Source organism: Sesamum indicum, linkage group LG10, assembly GCF_026168435.1.
Source record: "Sesamum indicum cultivar Baizhima isolate 11 linkage group LG10, ASM2616843v1, whole genome shotgun sequence".
Classification (NCBI taxonomy): Eukaryota; Viridiplantae; Streptophyta; class Magnoliopsida; order Lamiales; family Pedaliaceae; genus Sesamum; species Sesamum indicum.
The window spans coordinates 19,550,502-19,571,533 of NC_142666.1; the positions used below are offsets into that span (position 1 = coordinate 19,550,502).

Below are 21,032 nucleotides of genomic sequence, written 5' to 3' on the forward strand. Positions count from 1 at the left end.
GTAAACTTTAATGAAAATGGGATTTTTTTTTGTAAACTTTAATGAAAATGGGATGTATTTACAAGGCTTTCTTGTCCCCTTTTGGAACTCCCTACTTAAACCCCACCCACCAATCGATTCTTTCTCCTATACTCAACCCTCTCTCTCTCTCTCTCTCGTTCTTGCTCGTTCTTGATCTTGCACAAACACAATACACACATCTGAAGAAAACGTCAACATGGCAGAAGTACTGAACGAAGAACAGATTGTTGAGTTCCGGGAGGCCTTCAGTCTATTTGACAAAGATGGAGATGGTAATAATTTGGTCATCTATTTTCTTACCTGTTTTTCTTAACCAAATTATACATAGCATGCCTCCCAAATATGCCCATATACTTCAAAGCAAAACGAAACTAACACACCCTTCTGTGACATGAGTCTTTTAATTCTTCCCGAATAATTCTTACTTACATAAAAATCGCAGGTTGCATTACCATAGAAGAATTGGCTACAGTTATCAGGTCTTTGGATCAAAATCCCACCGAGGAAGAGCTCCAGGACATGATCAATGAAGTCGACGCCGACGGCAACGGCACCATTGAATTTGCAGAGTTCTTGAACCTCATGGCCAAGAAAATGAAGGTACATACCTATATATATATATATACATATGTTGGCTTCTGTATGTATGCCGGTTAATCATTTGTAAGTATCTCCCTGCCGATGACAACGGAAGTCGAAATTATCCAAACTTTTTTATACACAAGAAAAGAAAAACATAATATTTCTTGTTCCTAATTATGTGTAATAAAACATGTTCTTTTTACACGGTTGTTATGATGATCAGGAAACTGACGCAGAGGAGGAGCTGAAAGAAGCTTTCAAAGTGTTTGACAAGGACCAAAATGGTTACATCTCAGCTAATGAGGTGATTAATTAACTGGCCCTACACATGAAAATTTTATTATATATATACGGAATTTTAATTCACTCAGTCTTCGTTGCATCATTTAATACTTCAGATCGAATGACTTAGATTTGTACATTTCAAAAGCTCCACTTGCAAAATTTAATTTTGTCGTTGACAACTATATATATATATATACACACACGCGGATGCTCCTCATCCGTAGCAAAAGTTGTACATGACATGTACCATATGCTACACGGATGTGTACTTTGTGTATATCTCTCTCTTTCTAATAATTGAACAAAATTTATTCGAGATATAGATAGATATTATATATATAATTTTTTTTTTTTTTTGGAGATAAAGATGCAAATGAGGCATTTAATATATAGTGTTAATGCAGGGTCAGTTTCCACATGTATATTTATTGAGTCAACTAGTTTTATAAAGGGTTTGTCTCAGTACACATCTTTGGTGCAATGAATTCTAATTAACCTAAGTTTAAATTAATTAATGAGCTAATTAATATTAATTTAATTAAGTTCGTGGAAATTCGTGCAAATCCTTAATAAGGGTTTTGATTTGATACGATGCAGCTTCGACACGTGATGATCAATCTGGGAGAGAAGTTAACAGATGAAGAGGTGGAGCAGATGATCAGAGAGGCTGATCTGGATGGAGATGGACAAGTTAACTATGATGAATTTGTGAAGATGATGATGGCCATTGGATAGAATATTTAAGAAGATAATTATCATTATCGCCACTTAAATATTTGTTAATTTCTGTTGCTCCAGTTATCTAAATATTCGTTAATAGCTGTCTCCAAAGATTAACCAAGGAAAACAAAAAAAAGTCAGGTTGATCGTATCGATATCGCTGTACCAATAGATTATTAATTTATGATTTGTATTCTTTAATTTTTAGATTAAATGGAAGTTTGATATTTGTGTAGTATGTTTACTTATGAATTAATTAGGGACCGAACCACACTCGATATCGTTCCCATGATTTAATTTTTTCTTTTACTATACTTGTTTAATTAAATGAAATAGAAGATACGTAAAATAAATAATTACTCATCTAATTTTATAAAATAAAGTATAACTTTGAATGTACATGAATAAAAATATATCGATTTAATTAATTAACTAAAGACATGGTTAAATATTTACGGAAAAAATTAAGAAGTATATAAGTAAGAGCATATTAGTAAATTCAATTTTATATAGTTTCTCCAAAATCTTGAGTTTTAATATATAGTATAGATATATATTCATATCGACACTATTCTTTCACAAGAAACGGTACAATGAAAGATAAAATTAAATATCAAATAATAATAATTCTTTTATTTTATCATAATATAATTTTCAAAAACTTATTTGTGGCATCAATTATATATATATATATATATATATATATAATATGAAAATTGTTACAATAACATAACAAAAAAAGTTAATTACTAATTAATACATGTATATAATTAGTGATAAGTTTAATATATTCGACACTTAACCCCTTTTTTTTCTTTGTATTTTTTTAATATATATAGTACTGAATGCTTAAATTGAAGTCAACCATTTCTGGGTTGGGTTGAGGTTCATGAACAATTTACATGTCATGGGGACCAAGAATCTTGGCAACCCCACAACTCAATTCAAAGCATCTCCAAACTGAATTTCCTCTTTCTTTAAACAATACTAAACCTCGGTCAATTATATTTGTGTGCATATAATAAATAATTTTTTAAAATTTTAAAATATATTAAAAATAAAAAAATAGTATATAAATCAACACGCCATACTAAACAAAATTAATAAATAAGTAAAAACTAACTTAGTAAGTGATGTAAAATTAAAAAGTTGAATAAATTAGTTATCTTATCAGTTGAACAGTAATTTTAAAATTATAAAAAATTAGTGCAATAATGGTATCAAAACCGTCACTTTATTTCTATAATACATATATATTTAATAATAATATAGATATACATGTTAGTTGAATGTTAGAGAGAAAATAAAACTAAATGTTAGTTGAATATTAAGTTTTTATATATAGTTGGTAAATAAGGCAAAAAAAGAAAAAATATAGGCCAAAAGATGAAAACCAGTAGCAAACTGCACGAGTGAAGAATACATGGGGGGATGAAGTATATGCTAAAAAAGAAAAAATATAGAAAATATACACATATCTGTAGGGTTCGAATTCAATAACCTCGTGGGACCTCCACCCCACCACTTAAGCAAGACTTCATTGGTGAATATATTCATTTATTTGTAATAGAACTATTACAAAATGTGCATATTCGAACTTTGTGATTTTAAATCTTTTTGTTTACTTTATTCAATTAAAAAAAATAAAATTGCTTCTGGCATTATAATTTGTTCTCTCCAAAATTCAATTTCATTAAATTAAATTTTCTCGTTGGTGAAAATTGTAAATCAATTTTAACCATCTGAAGAAAATTTTAAAATACTAAGGACATAATTTTGATTTTTCAATTAAGTGAGCCAAACAAAAACCTCTCCAGTTCAAAAAATAAATTTTATAAAGTTTTTACTAGAAACAAATGAACACAACTAAAAAATACTCAGAACATTTTAAATTATATATTGTAATTGGATAATAAATTTCAAATCATTTACAATCCTCCGTCAAAATCCCAATCGATCGTTCAATTCAAATATATTGTTAGTATTCTGTTCGGACATTTGTGTTCTAAAATCTTTCAGTAATTGGTGTGTGGGATCCATATGCCCTAACCCAAAACGATAATTAAATTGAATACTGGAGCTCTTGGTCATTCTTTATTTTTGGTCAATTATTATTTTATTTACAATATTTGTACTAATTCTGCATTTGGTATTTTTCTGACCACTATAGTATTATTGTTGTTTGACGTGGACTTGTAGGGTAGAGTCTACCGTGACTCCGACTCATCCATCCCCTGAATGTTATAAAATATATTGTTCATCTAATAATTTTAGTACAATTTCATATTTTTATTCTTTAATCTTTATAGGATTGTAAAAAAAATCTTGTAATTTTGGTCCTAAATTCTTAATGGGTTGATTGAAATTGGGGCTTTTATTCTAATTGGTTCACTTTTTCCAACATGAACGACAAATTTGAAAAAAAAATTGACATGACACATTATTTATTCTGGTAACTTTTTGCAAAGTTCAGCACCGAAAAAACCAAAATTGTAAATATCAACAAGTTACAGGATTATTTTACAACCCTAAAAAAATAAAAAATCAAAATTACATGACTAAAACTATATTTAAGCTTAATATATATGTATTTTCATGCATGAGCATATGTAATCTTATCATCAAATTTGATCTCTTATTCCAAATTTATATATTGCATTTTCAATATATATATATGTATAATGTGTACAATATAGTCTATTAAATGCAGAGGACGTAAATTTTATACACATAATATTTATAGGGTGAATAGCAATTTATCCCCCTATAATAGCATATTACCTCCTATGAAAAAAATATAGCAATTTACCCCCTTGTACTTTTAAAAATGAGACAATTTACCTCCTTATACAACGAGGTAAATTGCTTCATTTTAAAAATCATAAAGGAGTAAATTATTGTATTTTAAAAAATATAGGGAGGTAAATTACTATTTATTTTTTCATAAAAGGGTAATTTGCTCATTTACGATATCACAAGGAGGATGCTTGCATGTTTTCTAATATTTACGTACAGGACATTTATATGTCAATTAATATAAGAAGTTTTGTTAGAAAACACTGTCAATGCATCAATATCTGCCATTTGTATTTAAATGTAAATTTCGAAGAAACCAATAAACTAAGCTTTATTTGGTGTTGCTGAACACGTCCCAGTTGATTTTGTAAGCCAGTTTGTTGAACCAAGTCATCTAACCAAACAATATTCTATTTGGGTAAATTACGTCCAACTTTCATCATATATATATAATTATAAATATATATTTATTGTTTGAAAAACTATTGATATATATTTTTTAAAATTAACTTCTATCTAGTAGTACATCGATTTTATTAACTCCAATTATGGTTACATGCATTAAGATTTTGTACTGAACTGTCTATTTGAATCTTATACTATAGTTTTATATTTTTCTAAAAATACTTTTAAGGACTAAAAGTGTGCTTTAAAATATAACGACATAATAACACAAACGGTCAAACGAGACATTTCATAACATCAAATTTTTTAATAAAAAAATTAAAGGTAAAATTGGTACATTGTTGCCCTTACAGTCCAAAAAGTTACATAATTATATCAAATATTATAAATATTGATAATATTTTAAATAACAAAAATATATTTATAATATATCAGAGTGAGCTGGATATAATTTTAATTACTATACAGTATTTTCTCACATTGAATCCGACAAAGTGTGAATCTTTTTCATGGATCTCGATAAACATGTAGACTCATGGTCATACCAAAAACTTTAAATTAAAGGGCATGTCTCATCTACTTCCATTTTGTTTTCGGGGATACGCATTACTAACTTTTTATTTTAATATTGATTCCTTTTCCAGGTAATTTGTATTAGTTAGAAGATCGTGAACTTAAATCTTATCAGTGCATCACTATTAATTTATTTTAACAATATCAACTTTGGTAATCGTTGGAATATAATTATAAATATTTAATACTGATTGTCATAATTATTATTATTGAAATTTATGATGTAATTATAATTAATATATTTAAAGAAAAAAAATCCATAATTGCACCAAAAGAATAAAAAAATTCAAGAAGATGATAAAATGAAAAATCGTCCCATCAATATCTGCCCAACGTTTGGAAAGTTCTGTCTTCAACCACAATGAAATTCTTAAATCCATTAAAAATGTATGACTTTATTACGATCTATTATCATAGTTAAAAATAAATTTTTTTTAATAAATATTAATTAAGAATGGTTTCATAATGATCATTAGTCGTTATTTTTTATATGCAATGTCAAAATATAAGTTATAGCAAAAATTATGATAAATATTTTGGCCAAAACTAAAATGCGGACAAATATTAATTAACCATAGTCAAAATTTAAATTTTCAACATTAATTTTGTTTGAATATAATAAATAAATGTTGATTTATTATGATTTTTAAATCATTGTCATTAATTTTTTTTAGTGATCATAAATCATTTACAAGAATACATACAAATGATTCACTAATAAAAAAATATGAGTTAGTATATCAACATGTCACACTTAATTTCTTTTCAAACATTATCCATTCATATATATGCATAAAGATATTCAACTTTAGCAACCTACCAAACATTTACAAGAATCTTGTAAAAGCAAATGCATCATAAGATTGGCAAACTATCATAATTTTTAATGGGATGGATTTATCCTAAATATTGGTAAGAAAATAAATTCGTATCCAATCGTAATAAAATAAAACTTCATCACATGAAAATAATGTGCCAAAACGAGATTATAGATGCTAAAATAATGAAGTAAATACTTGAATGAATTTTTTTATTTGTATGTAAATTTTAATTTTATTAGTTGTTAAAATCAATATATTTTTTATTAATATTTTTAATTATAAAAAATTTGATTATAACATTAAAAATAATAACTATTGATTAATTAGTATATATTATTATTATTATTATTAAGTATAACATAAATATAGATTAATAAAATAAAAAAAAGTGTGCCCAAATCGTTAGCACTACTAATGACTAGGACACATTTTTCAAAGAAAAAATAAAAAAAGTGGGCCTTATTATAGTTGCAAATTTTATTTTTTTAATAATATTATAATAAATAAATCGCATTTTTCCATAGGACTCCTGTAGTTTTTTGTGTTTATTTTCTTTTGGTAGGAAAGGGAGTGGGAGTGGGAGTGCGAGTGCTGCTTAGCTGAAGTAAAATTTAAGGATTCTTAAAGAGACTTTAAGCTGACCTAAAGTCAACTAATATAGGTGTCAAACCAAACGTGGGATTATTTAATGTTTTAATATAGGGGTCAAAAATTAATTTTTGAGTGGCAATTTTAGTATTTATACTGGTAACCACATTAAATATATATATATATATATATATAAGTTTTTATTATGATTAATTATCATAATAAAAAGTAATTAAAGTGAGTACTAACTATAAACCACCGCTATGCAACGTTGATGAATAGCTATTATTTCTATAGGCAAGGCCCAAATTAGCCACTATTAATTAAAATTATGATAAATATTTTGGTCGATCATTGCTAGAATCATAGTAAATTTTGATTAACTATGGTCAAAATTTAAATTTTTATATGATAAGTAATATTAATTTGCTATAATTTTTAAACTGGTTATATTGTGGTAAATAATCCTTTTTTTGTAGTGTCATAAAATGGGCAGTTAAACTTAATTTAAACAACTATACCTGATTAATATTCTTTTCTATCTCCAATTTAAGGATTTATTGTTCAAGATCACCCAAAATATTTTTTTTACGAATTTGTAGTTAATTTTATGTCTCCGGTCAATTCTATCAATTAACAATTAAATTTACTGTGAATAAAGGGCATTTTATTAATTTGATTTATTCACCAAGAAAATTAAAGGAGTAAACACTATTTATAATTAGGTATTTTTGCAATAAATAAATCAAATACATTTTTCCAAAAAGAACAACCAAAATATAATTGGTTAAAGATTAAACCTCTTATTTTTTTATAACAAATATAATTGATTAAACTTTACAACCAACTAATTCAAATTCTTACTTATACGAGATTTGGTCGAATCAGACCAATTGAATGGCAAGTGTGATTATTTTCGTTGAATTGTACATTAATAATATAAAAATTGTATTAAATTTGTCATATAATTAATTCTGTTTGGCCAAACGTATTTGGGTTAGAATTTCTCAAATACATTGACATTTTCACAAAAAGAATCTAGAAAACACACTTCAAATTCAATGTAAACAATTACACATACTTTCCCAAACTCTAAGAAGTAAGAACAAATTCCTGATTCTATTCTCATCGTCCCATTTGATAATAACTACTACTCCTCTTGCCTTACACTTCAGTGTTATTTCCTGTGATATTTCTAGTGAAACACCCTCGACCTACTATGTTACATCTTATCCTTGGCTCTAAGGATTAGGCAGCTGACTACACAAACCTCCGAGTCTTAACTATGTTCATGACGTATGAGTTCTGACGATGGTCAGGCAAACATAAGCGCCCACGCAACGCTTATATATATTGATGCACGTTAAGTGCTGAAACCATCCAATACTACAAAGACATTTGATCAGTTCATTCCGTTTTCAATTTTTCCAAGAATTGCTTTTGTCTTGTTTTCAGTTTTCCAAAAGCTGCAAATTCTCCTTTGCAATTAGCTACTACTCATTACTTTCACAACTTGTACTTAGTTTCAGACCAGCTCCCCTGTTTGCATTCACATTCCTGTTTTTGGATTGCATGCAGAAAAAGACTGCTGCATCTAAAACAAGAGTATTCTTCGCTATTCCGGTCCAAAATTTTCGTTTGTTTTCTCGAATTTCTTAAAGCTACACTAGTTTGGAACATCGTTTTCATTTGTTTTTGAGGTTTTTTTATCATGTCTGCTAAATCGCAGGCTAAGTTGAATTGTATGGACATTGTTCTTGACATTCCTGATGACCTTGTAAGCAGCGTGAGGAACAAGAAGAGATGGCACTTGGCTCTTGCCAGTGTCAACTGTTCAAGGGCCTTGCTTTCTCTATTCGGTCAAGTTCTTGCTAAAAATGAGAGAAATTTTTCTCCAATTTCATCTGATATGTGTGGCAATAGCACCAGCAAGAATGCCTCTACCTTTTCTGAAGATGAATGTGCCGTTGATATTGATAAACCTCAGGCGGTGTCCTACTTCTCCAACGTTGATCAGTTGATCCTGTCCAGGCTTGTCAAGGAGAAAAGCCTTGACGCGCTTGCTAAGCTTGGAGGCGTTGAAGGAATAGCTGCATGTCTCAGAACTGATGTGCAGCAAGGAATAAACGATGATGTTGAAGGAATTTTGAGACGAAAAGAAGCTTTTGGCACTAACACTTATCTTAAGCCGCCTACGAAGAGTCTCTTTCATTTTGTTTGTGAAGCTTTCAAAGATCCAACAATTCTCATCCTCCTGGTTTGTGCGGCACTATCACTTGGATTTGGTGTGAAGGAAAATGGACTGAATGATGGATGGTATGATGGAGGAAGCATATCTGTTGCTGTTTTTCTTGTTATTTCAGTTTCAGCAATCAGCAACTTCAGGCAAAACAAACAGTTCTACAGACTTTCCAAAATCAGCAGCAATATCTCGGTGGAAGTTGTGAGAAACGGCAGGCGCCAAGAGATTTCAATTTTTGAGATTGTTGTTGGTGATGTTGTTTGCTTGAAGATTGGTGATCAAGTCCCTGCTGATGGATTGTTCATAGAAGGGCACTCTTTGCAAGTCGATGAATCTAGCATGACAGGGGAAAGCGATCATGTTGAAGTCAATAAAGATCAACACCCCTTCTTGTTTTCAGGCACCAAAGTTGCTGATGGATATGTGAAAATGCTCGTCACTTCTGTGGGAATGAGCACCACATGGGGTGAAATGATGACCACGATCAGTTGCAGTCCTGATGAGCAAACGCCTCTTCAAGCACGATTAAACAAGCTGACTTCATCAATAGGAAAGGTTGGTTTGGCTGTGGCTTTCTTAGTTCTTGTCGTGCTTCTTGTCCGCTACTTTACGGGGAACACAAGGGATGAAAATGGGAACAAAGAGTTCAATGGCAATAAGACTAGAGTTGATGATGTGATCAATGCTGTGGTGGGAATTATTGCTGCAGCTGTGACTATCATAGTCGTTGCTATACCAGAAGGATTGCCGTTGGCAGTCACACTTACTCTTGCATATTCGATGAAAAGAATGATGGCTGATCAGGCAATGGTAAAAAAGCTCTCTGCTTGCGAAACTATGGGCTCTGCAACAACCATATGTACAGATAAAACGGGCACTTTGACGATGAACCAAATGAAGGTAGCAAGGTTTTGGTTGGGCAAGGAATCTATGGAAGGAGAAAATGTCACTTTGATTGCACCTGATGTACTAAACTTACTTCACCAGGGAGTTGGTCTTAACACTACCGGCAGCATTTATAGGCCCGCTGTATCAGGTCCATCAGGAAGTGGTTTTGAGTTCTCAGGGAGTCCCACTGAAAAGGCAATTCTTTCATGGGCAGTTCTAGAGTTGAACATGGATATAGATAAACAAGATTTCACAGTTTTATCAGTAGAAGCCTTCAACTCTGAGAGGAAGAGAAGTGGCGTTTTCTTGAAAAATGTTAAAGAGGGTACAGTTCATGCACACTGGAAAGGAGCAGCTGAAATGATTCTGGCAATGTGCTCTCACTATTATGATGCTCAAGGAAATATCACAAGCCTAGACGACTTCGAAAGGCTGAACTTTGCAGAAATAATTCAAGGTATGGCTTGTAGCAGTCTACGGTGCATTGCATTTGCATGTAAGCAGGTCTTAGCAGGAGAGCCGGTTGGCAACAAAATACGGGAAACGATACCAGACAATGGCTTGACTCTTTTGGCCCTTGTCGGTCTGAAAGATCCATGTCGTCCTGGTGCCCAGCAGGCTGTGGAAGACTGTCAATATGCAGGTGTAAATGTCAAAATGATCACCGGTGACAATTTTTTCACTGCAAGAACCATAGCCACGGAATGTGGAATACTTAGCCCCAATCAAGAAGTGAACGATGGATCAGTGGTGGAAGGCGTGGAATTTCGCAGCTATACAGAAGAGGAACGCATGGAGAAAGTTGAAACGATCCGTGTCATGGCGAGATCGTCTCCACTCGACAAACTTCTAATGGTGCAATGCCTGAGAAAGAAAGGCCATGTTGTGGCAGTGACCGGTGACGGCACAAATGATGCACCAGCATTAAAAGAAGCTGACATAGGACTTTCTATGGGAATCCAGGGCACTGAAGTTGCTAGAGAAAGTTCAGATATTGTCATCCTGGACGACAATTTCGCTTCAGTTGCCACAGTTTTGAGGTGGGGGAGATGTGTTTACAACAACATTCAGAAGTTCATCCAATTTCAGCTCACAGTAAATGTAGCAGCTCTAGCCATCAATTTTGTAGCAGCAGTTTCAGCTGGTGAAGTACCACTAACAGCAGTACAACTGTTGTGGGTGAATCTCATAATGGATACATTAGGGGCACTAGCTCTTGCTACAGAAAATCCCACCAAAGAACTCATGAAAAAGAAGCCAGTTGGCCGAAACGAGCCGCTCATCACCAACGTAATGTGGAGAAATCTTCTTGCACAAGCCCTGTACCAGATTTCAGTTCTCTTGATGCTACATTTCAAGGGTGAAGACATATTTCGTGTCAGCAAGAAGGTAAACGAAACGCTGATTTTCAACACATTCGTTCTCTGTCAAGTATTCAACGAATTCAATGCGCGCAAGATTGAGAAGAAGAATGTCTTTGAAGGGATACACAAGAACAAGTTGTTTATGGGGATAATTGGGATAACTGTAGTTCTTCAAGTAGTGATGGTGGAGTTTCTGAACAAGTTTGCTGATACAGAGAGGCTGAATTGGAGGCAATGGGCAGTTTGTATAGCCATTTCAGCTGCATCTTGGCCAATTGGTTTTCTTGTCAAGTTCATACCAGTTCCTGAAAGACCATGGTTTAGTTGTCTTAAGTTGTAGAGACTGAAATTCATGCGAAAACAGTCATGAATTTCCATTATTACAGTCATGCTTGTTTGGATCTGTATACTGTTCTTGAGACATTGCTTTTATGTTTCTTAATAAGAATCAATGAAATAAGAATATTTCTTTGCATTTTTCGAAAAGAAAAACCAGTATGATTAACTTCGTGACGGTGAAATTGATGCACTGCCAAAATATAGTGAGATTGCAGCAATATACACTCTGTCAAGAATTTATAATGAAATCAAACTTTATAATGATCACCAGGCTGAAGTAATAACATTTTGCCGCGTGACGCGAGAGGATCGGCTTTTCCCATCTAATCCATGCGACATCTTTCCAACCAGCTCATCCAATAAAACTGCCTTTTTGTGCCCTTTAATAGCGGTGCAGGTTCTTGGCAATTGCTTGAAAAGAATTCTGAGTAGCCATGAACACATTATACCTGTAAATTTGGTATCTTTCTTTGTCCACCGGAAATGAATTCATTATATGTAAATCAATTGGCAGGATATGTCTTCATATCCTCCTCCAGTTTTTGCAAGCCATGCTTATTACTACATATGAATGTCATAATTAGCCAAATGAGAGGTATCAAATCCACCTTCAGAATCATACCACATCGAAACATCATTCTGGAGAGATTACTCGATCCGGCCCCTATATACCACTTCAGCAGCAATAATGAACAACGCCGTCACCTTAGCGTAAGCCTCTAGAGGATATTTTTCTAAAAAGAAGACCTGCAACAACTCTGGGAATCCAAATTAACCTCTCTACATGCGATACCAAAAAACCCATCTCACATTATCGTATGCCTTTGTCATGTCTAAGTTTCAAGATCACATATGTACTATATATATCTCTCCTGAGCTAAACAATATATTATGGCCATCTGTTCAGCCTTTGACAAACCCACTTTGCATCCGTGAAATGATTTATGGCAAGATCTCACGAGAGCTTAGTCATTATTTTGTTAAGACCTTAGACAAACTAATCTGTATGTGGGTCTAACCACGTCTTTTTTGCTTGCGGAATACGTATTACTATGGTAGATGGATGTGAAACTCCGCGCCAGCAGCGGACTCCCGGTTCAAACCATCAAATATCGATCTATACATATTGGGATCGACAAGGTCAACTAATATATACTAATTATTATATTCTGAATATATGTATATACCGTAAATAATCATAACTTGAAAATTGTTGATACAATAACATTACCAGTCATATTAGGATATATTTTATCGATAATATCACATTATCGCGAATATTGTACACGTTCGTGAAATTTATGTTACTTTTTTCCTTTTAAAACTCTTTGCAATATGATTTACTTTGTTTTCTTATTACTTTTGCTAATAAATTATTTTTTTACTACTTCAACCTTGAAAATAATGTTTTTATTAAATTTTATTTTAAAACTTCTTAATTACACTCGTTAGTAATATTTTATGTTGATTACACTTGATTTTGTTATTTATTAAATTTTTATAGTTTTTTAGTATTCTGTAATGCATTATTTTAGTATAGTCGACAATATCATACTATGCCACATTTGATGTGGAACAACGCTTATAGCGGATACCGCTACTTTGGACTATGTTTCAAATAAATTAAAAAAGAAAAAAAAAAAGTCAGCACCTCCACAAGATCCTTATAGATGAAGTCCCAAAACAGTGTTGGTACGAATTCATATCATGCACCCTGCTTAATATCTTGAACGTAGTGATGGGGTTCATGCATGTACAGAAATAGTTGCTGGCATGTCCATCTCATTAACCAACTTCAGTACGCATGCATGCTTCTCATGTATTGGAACGTTATCACTGCAGATATAGATTGAAATGCATGGGCCGCTAGCTAGCTGCACGCAGACTCCTTAATCACCTCTGAATGTGAGAGAACTCCTTCGGCCATCAACTGCACCCGATTTTTCCCGTTTCTTCATCTCTCTCTCTCCCTCTCGTTTGCAAAACTTAAAATCCAATTTATGTTTTGCTTCTTTTTCTCTTTTTGCACTTATTCTCATTCCATAAACATTTTAATTTATTTTTTACATATCATTGACGTATTTGTTTCCTTCTCGAATACTGTATATAGCCAGCATGCACTTTCCATATTTGTACCGAAAGCGCTGAGTAACTGCAACGCAATATTAATTCCAAATTATAAAATTCTTTGCAAGTTTCGTCTCTTGTTTTTAGAAATAATTATTTTAGTCCCGCACTTCTATATGTTTTTACAAGATTAATCCCACTATTGATTATTTAACGAAAAAGTCACATACTTACGGGGTGAAACTAAAGTGACATATGAGTCCCAAGACCACCCTCCTGCCGGAGCTAGAGAAACCATTTTCATGTCTAACAATTATGCTTCAACAAAACAAGCAATACCTCGAAGGCTCAAACAATGACCTTCATTGCAACGGGACATGTTTGTAAGTTACTAGCCATGTCCAAACGAACTAAAAACTTGCATCCCTGTTTCAATCGATAGGCAACAAACTAAAAATTTGCATCTCTGTTCCAATCGATTTAACATAAAAATATTAGGCAGGGTGTTCCTTTTACTTCTACTTCACTGGTAATTATTTCTTACAGAAAGGAAACGGGCTAAAATTCGTCGGCTATGGCTCCTGAAACTGCAGGTAGCATTTTACTAGTAGACATTAGGAGAGAGGCTTTTCCAGATTTGAAATAGAAATCTCACACATTGTCATACAGTCTAACCACATAATTCTTTTCGTCGTTAGCAGCACAAGGCGACTGTCTGAATCCACTTACGAGAACAAAACAACATCCCACACAGATTCTGGATTCAATATTCACAACATGACATTAGCAAATTTAAAATTCTTCTGAGGGATCACGAGATCTGCTGCACTTTACCTACACGATTGTAGTAGGAAAGTATGGTGTACAGAGTCTGAAGCAAGGTTAGGATAAGTAATGCAAAGGCTGCAAGTAATGAGATGACTGACCACGGGCTACCGAAATAATTCCTCCGCAAATTTGTTATCCAACTGTTAGATCGACGTTGAAATTCCCAGTTCACAGCATTAAAAATATGAGAGTAACTGAATTTGGTAGAGGTGAGGATATTTTTCCCTAGTCGATTAAACATCTCGCAGATCTCTTTATCGTCGCCCAACCAGTTTCCAATGATTCCATAATTGCGCAACAGTCTAACATCCTCGGGTGTGTTAATGAGACAATTCATAAAGAACGTGTAGTCTGAGACATATCTTGCTTCACAATCTGGCAGGTACTGTTCATATGCAATGAGATTTCTGAATTGCGACTCTGTTTCATCAAATATGTTCAATGGTGGAATTCTCAACACCCCATTTACAAATGTAATATCCATGAAACCACTTGTTCCTTCTGCCTTTTGGAATCTAATTCCAACCTCCTGGAGCCCTGAGACAGAGAGTATGCTCTCCCAATTTTGGCATGCATTACTTCCGAAATTCTTGTGTAAGATTGTCCCGGCAAACGGAAGACAACAAATTTCATGTATCAAGCTGCAAAGGTGGTCAATATTCTGCGTTGGTAATTTCTGGTAGACTTTTGAGACTGAGATGTTCAGAAACATGCCATCGATAAAGCACAAGGTAAGACCAATTATGTCGTCTCTTGAATCCTCTATTTTAGTCATGTTGAATAGCTGATTTAGGACAAAGAAAGGAAGCTGATTCTCAAGCAACATAATGTCATGGCGCAGTTGACTAAGGATTCTCTCATTTTTGAAAATTGGGTCATTGGCAACTCTCAGATCTTTCAGACTATGGTAGCGCAGTAATTCAATGAGGAAGCAGCCATCAAGTACCATCATCTTGATAAACTCATTAACGTCAAGATCAACAGGCTCGGCATAGCATCTCCGTGCTCTTTCTTCCATTGCTGCCACGGCAATGACATATCTTTCGACACTCTCATTTTTACGACTAAGAAGTTGCTTCAAGTACCAACACTTGTGCTGGTCCATATTTTGTAAACCAGATTTCCCATGGTGATAAGGACCAATCGACAGTATTTCTGGATCATAATCGTTGTCCCTCCCAGGAATCCGCAAATGATCATCAACTTTAAAGATAGAGGGCTTTAAGGCTGGAGAACGTGAGCAATCAAGCATATGCTTGATTTCAAGAGCAATCTCTTTGGCGGAATCCTCAGCCATTTGAATTTCTTGCTAATAGAAACAAATGCAGTGAGGCTTTTGTGAAGTAAGACAAATGAAGAGAAGGAGCTACAATAAAGAAAGATAACATCTTGATAAGAATAATATAGTGTGGGAATAGATGAAAATGGACAAGCAAGAAATATTATGCACTTCATATCACACTTAATACATATAATAATGAATTAAATATATTATATTACAAAGCATTTTAAAACAAAAATAGTGTAAATTATTGCATTTATATATTCCAAAGAGTTTTTGAAAAAAGTAGTGTAAAATTGATTAAAAGGATACTGTATTCGTGACTATGATGTATTACACATTATCTCCTATAGTATCATTGTATCAGTAATATCATTCGATACTATCGAATATTATCACCGATATATATAATTTGAGAATAACAGATATCAACTGATATTCTTGATGCCGATCAGGATATGTCGACGACAATGGCCGATACTTTGAACCATGGTATATTGAACAAACCTCAAGATATGTCCTTGTAATAACCAAAAGTTTTCCCTAACAATTTATTAAAGGAAGAAGTTAATTTCAGATACTAACAAATTTCATTTGCTTTTCCAACTGATTTAAGTTATAAAAATATGCTTCATCTTACAACTCTAAACCAGAGGTAGCTATGAGTCTCTGTAATTTAACTGTTGTAATTTATAAAGAATAGTCATTTATATATCCAGAATAAAGAAAAGGGAAAACAAATTAAGATACCTACAACACTGCCGATGACGCCTAGCTCAATTGGCGAAGTTGAGACCCGTGACTCAGAGGTCAGGGACTCGAAACATGCTTTATGCATGTGGGGTGTTGTTCTACTGCATAATAGGCTTTGTTTAAATTTCATTTATATATATGATATAGTTAATCTGGATATGATTATTGTAACAATTTTTGTTAAGTATTGATATTTGACATGAATAATTATAATCAGAGTTAGTCACTGCTTCAAACAAAAAAAAAAAGAAGGGACACATAGTACACCAGCCATTTGATTAGAATTCACAAATTGCAGAATCTAAAAACTAGGAACAATTAACCCTGATTAAAAGATAAAAAACCAAAGCGAGAAAACTTGGAGAAAGAGGACTTGGACTAGGGATTCATCATCATCGGATTGGATGAAGGACTTAGATTTGAAAGTTCAAAGATTTCAGTAACTAGCAAATTACTCCTGAAAGGGATTTCCAAATGGAAAACAACTCAAGAACTACATAAACAAACAAGAATGACAAAAGAGATAACTTGGTTCCAAAATCATTGAACACACAAAAGTAATTCAGTGTCGGCAGAAACTTACTTGGTTGGCGAACTGCAGATCTGGTTACTGATGGGCGGCTACATTTCTAATTTTGCCGTAGAGTAAAATGAACAAATAGCCACTGCTTCAAATAGTTTTACCTGTTGTTGAACCATGAGCAAGAAGGATTTGAATGAAAGACCACCAAGATTGAGTCAAAATCTGCCGCTGATGGTCGCAAGTTGTTCAGCAATTAGCGACGAAAAGTAATCAGAGTACTGAGGATGAAGGTTGCAAAACATTGCCTTTGCTCACTTTCACCTCCTTTATAGATAATGTGGGTTTTGACTATGTGGATTATTGGTGCAAGATAAGGTTATATAAATGTAATATCAGTGTGTAAATAAAGTGAGATGAATTTTTTTACCTAAATTTTCAAGTTAGTGTTTTCTCAACAAGAAATAGAAAACAAAGAATTCAGAAATGAATCTATTTAGCTTTTTTCTTTATAATTAGTTCTCGAAGTTCGGCATTCATAAAAATAAGAAAGCATTCGATACGATCGAATATAATCTTTTAATACTTAAGTTATATAGATCGATTCTAGGAATACTTAGTAAATAAATATTATAAAGAATCCGGACTTTGTATGTACACTTTGAGGGTAAATGTTTATTACTTATATAAAAATAACATAAATAATTGGACTCTTTCAATCAAAAGTTTGAGCTCTCAATAAAAATGCACGAATTCTTAATATAGTTGGAGGCATTCTAGTGACTTTGATGGAGCAGATGTGATCTTTGCATTATTGCTATCAAGTTTTTTGTTTAAAATGATTTCCACCAAATATATAATATTCTACAAATTGGACTTTAATATCCCAAGTTAATGCTGGATGATTTTTTAATTCAATAGGAAACTTCGCGGAAGTTTCCTGGCAAGTTCATGGATTTGCTTTTCCGAGTGGTGCGCAGGTTCACATTGGTTGGACCTAATTTATTTATTGCAAAGGGCCTACGTTGGTCTTTGGAGCTTTGTAAAGTAAACCCACCTCTCTCTTTTGTCTCTATTTTATTGTTCCAATTTGATTCTTTGCCTTGTGTTGTATCAACCTCAACCAACGTCCCTTTCATATTTTTAACTATCATCGCGTTTTGTACGCAACTGAGCCAGCTACATGAGCGTATTACTTGCGTTTGAAAGTCTACCTCATCCTCTAATCACGCATTAAATCTCCTCAAATATGATCATTATGTTTGGATTAATGTTTTGGGTGTTTTTGTTTTGATATTTTGGAGATAGAGAGAGAAAAATAGACATTAGTTAGTATGTGTTTTAGATGGTATGTTTGGATTTGTGTTTTTATATAATATAAAATATTGTAAAATTAATGGTGTAGATTTGATGTTGGGATTTGGGAGACAGAATGTGTTGTTCATTGTCAAATCATGTCTTTTAATACATATATATTTAGTAATATATATGTGTATGTATATAGTATTTTGTTTGCTAGTGAAATATAATATATATATTTATGTTAAGTAATTTTTTTTTATTGAGACATTTATTTTTATTTTTTAAACAATAAGTATAATTTTAATGAATAATTAAACACATTATAGTATTGTCTCCAAAATAATTTTGTTAGACTTTATATTTGAAATGAAAAAACATAATATATAAAATTTAAATAAAAATTTTAGAATTAAGTATATATTTTACAGATTAGTCCCTCGATAATTTGAGAATTTTTATTAAAAAATTTCGATCCTTATGGTGTGGTTGAATTCCAATAAGCATCATAGTTAATTACTTTACTCAAAAGAAATATGATTTGGTTTGAAGTTTAATTTAAGGTGAAATAAAAATATAAAATAAAGAGTAATGATTGAAGTTGGTGATAAAGTAATTTCAGTTGCATGAGCTCTTTGCACATGAAGTTTTTACTCGAGATATTGTTTTGTTTTGTTTTGGGCTTCCTATTACACCCGAGTTTGGTGTAACGCTTGAATCTGGAAAACCCAAAGTCGGGAACGTGTCCATAATTCTTGGAAAAGGGAAATATGTACAACATGCTTTGTGCTTGTTTCACACTTTGCCACAAGAATCATAGTACTTGGATGTGGATGGGTTCTATTGGATGGACTTTGGAGTCATAATCAGATCTTGGGTATGGGTTGATGTTTTGGATTTGGATCCTACTTCAATTCACTTGTTGGTGCATGCTTGGAATCTCTATGTTGACAAACCCACTCCACACCAACCGCTTCCAAATTGCAATTCCTAATACTTGTACTCATACTTACACACTCTTTAGAATTCATAATTACCCCTACCATCATATTTCTTCTAGTGTTTGTCCCTTGCTATATTATTTTAAATTCACCATATTGCATTTTATAACTCTAAAAACTCTACAATTTTAATCCAGAACCTTAATTACATTAATTTTTTTATGAAACTATCAGTTGACACCCATCAAGATTTAACGGAATTCGTGCTGTGCGTGTTATATTTCTATAAAAAAAATTTAACGAAATTAAAACTTCAAACTAAAATTAATTTGTAGGATGTAAAATATAATATTTGTTAATTCTTAACTACGCCAAATTAGGCCCAATTGGGAGTTTCAAAAAATTCCCCAACTTTGTAATGGCTTCACACATGGGGTAGCCGAATGAGCCCATGGGACAAATGAGAATGAACCAACTCCCCCAACCCATTACTCCCACATTCTGTATTTTGCCACAAGGGTCATGATCACATTAGTGTCCCTGATTGGACGAATGAATTTACCAAATCAAAAAAAAAACACGGGAAATCAGTGACAAGCGAAGACTAGTAGCTCGCAAAAAGAGACAGTTTAAAATAATGCATTGGAGCAAATATTTTATCCTGGACGTCGCCCCCTATTTGTTGTTTTTCTTTCCTCTCTCTTTGTTTAAAATTATTCAGTATTCTAGACTAGTACGTAGAACAAGTTGGTTGATTCTTTTCATTCTTGATTTGCCCAATGTTGGTGGATTGTGGAACTTAAATTCATGTCATGTTTTATATTTTATGTTCATTTAAAAAAAAAAAAGAATGATGAATGTATAAAAATCATCTAATGATTAAAAAAGAAACTGATCTTAAATAAATGATGATAATCAATTATGGTCATGATCTTGACATGACATGTTGTGAATCTTGGGAAAAATAAAAATATAAAATATTGTTTTGAAATTTATCTTACATATATGTTTGAAAATGCAATTATTTATCTCTTTTTAGTTCAAAAATTTTTGAAAAGTGTGCTAAAACTTTGCTTAACAAAAAGTTGCTCTTTTTTGGTACAATTTCAAGTGGTCAACTTAATTATATTTTAAACACATTTTTAATTTTACAATAAGATTTTTTATATTATAGTTCTCTTTATGGTTTTACTATAACTACATCTAGTTTAAGTTCTCGTAGACTTTTTAACAATTAAACTATTTCAAAAATTAAATTGAAAAACATCACAGAAATCAACTCAAAAAAAAAAAAAAAAAAGTCCAAGCAAAATTTTACTCTACAAATATTAGACCCCTTCACAATATGAAAATTTATGCTAAATCTTTTTTACTCCTAAAATGAATAACTATAACTATGTTTGAAACGTAAAAAGCACAAACATGATAAAAGAAAGTCTTACTATAAGAAAATGACTCAATAGTTAGAGAAAAAAATTAATTATATTAAAAGTAAATTTTTTTATGCTAATATGTATTATTTAATATATATTTTAAATACTGTCTTGCTGAAATTTTTAGTAGGTAAATTTTCATTGTGAAATTTATTAGCAAGTAAATTTCTTATATTAAATAATATAGATTAGTAATAAAAAATTTACTTGCTAATTTTTTTTAATTTTGCCTTTGTAACTCTTCAAATGTTTTGCCTAGTTACATGATAATTCATTTAGTTGATT

The 21,032-nt window shown here is 32.1% G+C and overlaps 2 protein-coding genes and 1 pseudogene across 4 annotated transcripts; 2 read left to right on the forward strand and 1 right to left on the reverse strand.

Annotated features, from left to right (window-relative positions):
• The first annotated feature begins 106 nt into the window (after window positions 1–106).
• LOC105171604 (calmodulin-1) lies at window positions 107–1,846 on the forward strand. The gene is made up of 4 exons (XM_011092765.3): window positions 107–293; window positions 464–621; window positions 827–907; window positions 1,486–1,846. The coding sequence occupies exons 1-4, from the start codon at window positions 218–220 to the stop codon at window positions 1,621–1,623; spliced, it is 453 nt and encodes a 150-aa protein (XP_011091067.1). The 5' UTR covers window positions 107–217; the 3' UTR covers window positions 1,624–1,846.
• A 6,257-nt stretch (window positions 1,847–8,103) lies between these two features.
• On the forward strand, window positions 8,104–11,666 carry LOC105171668 (putative calcium-transporting ATPase 13, plasma membrane-type pseudogene; annotated as a pseudogene).
• A 2,466-nt stretch (window positions 11,667–14,132) lies between these two features.
• LOC105155174 (UPF0481 protein At3g47200) lies at window positions 14,133–17,578 on the reverse strand. 3 transcript variants are annotated; one of them, XM_011071030.3, is made up of 2 exons: window positions 17,138–17,578; window positions 14,133–15,824 (listed from the first exon to the last, which is right to left on the reverse strand). In XM_011071030.3, the coding sequence occupies exon 2, from the start codon at window positions 15,814–15,816 to the stop codon at window positions 14,503–14,505; it is 1,314 nt and encodes a 437-aa protein (XP_011069332.2). In that variant the 5' UTR covers window positions 15,817–15,824; window positions 17,138–17,578; the 3' UTR covers window positions 14,133–14,502. The 3 variants fall into 3 exon arrangements, with proteins under 3 accessions (XP_011069332.2, XP_011069331.2, XP_011069330.2); XM_011071029.3 differs by having other exon boundaries at window positions 14,133–15,828; XM_011071028.3 differs by having other exon boundaries at window positions 14,133–15,885; window positions 17,138–17,577.
• Between the last annotated feature and the right edge of the window lie 3,454 nt (window positions 17,579–21,032).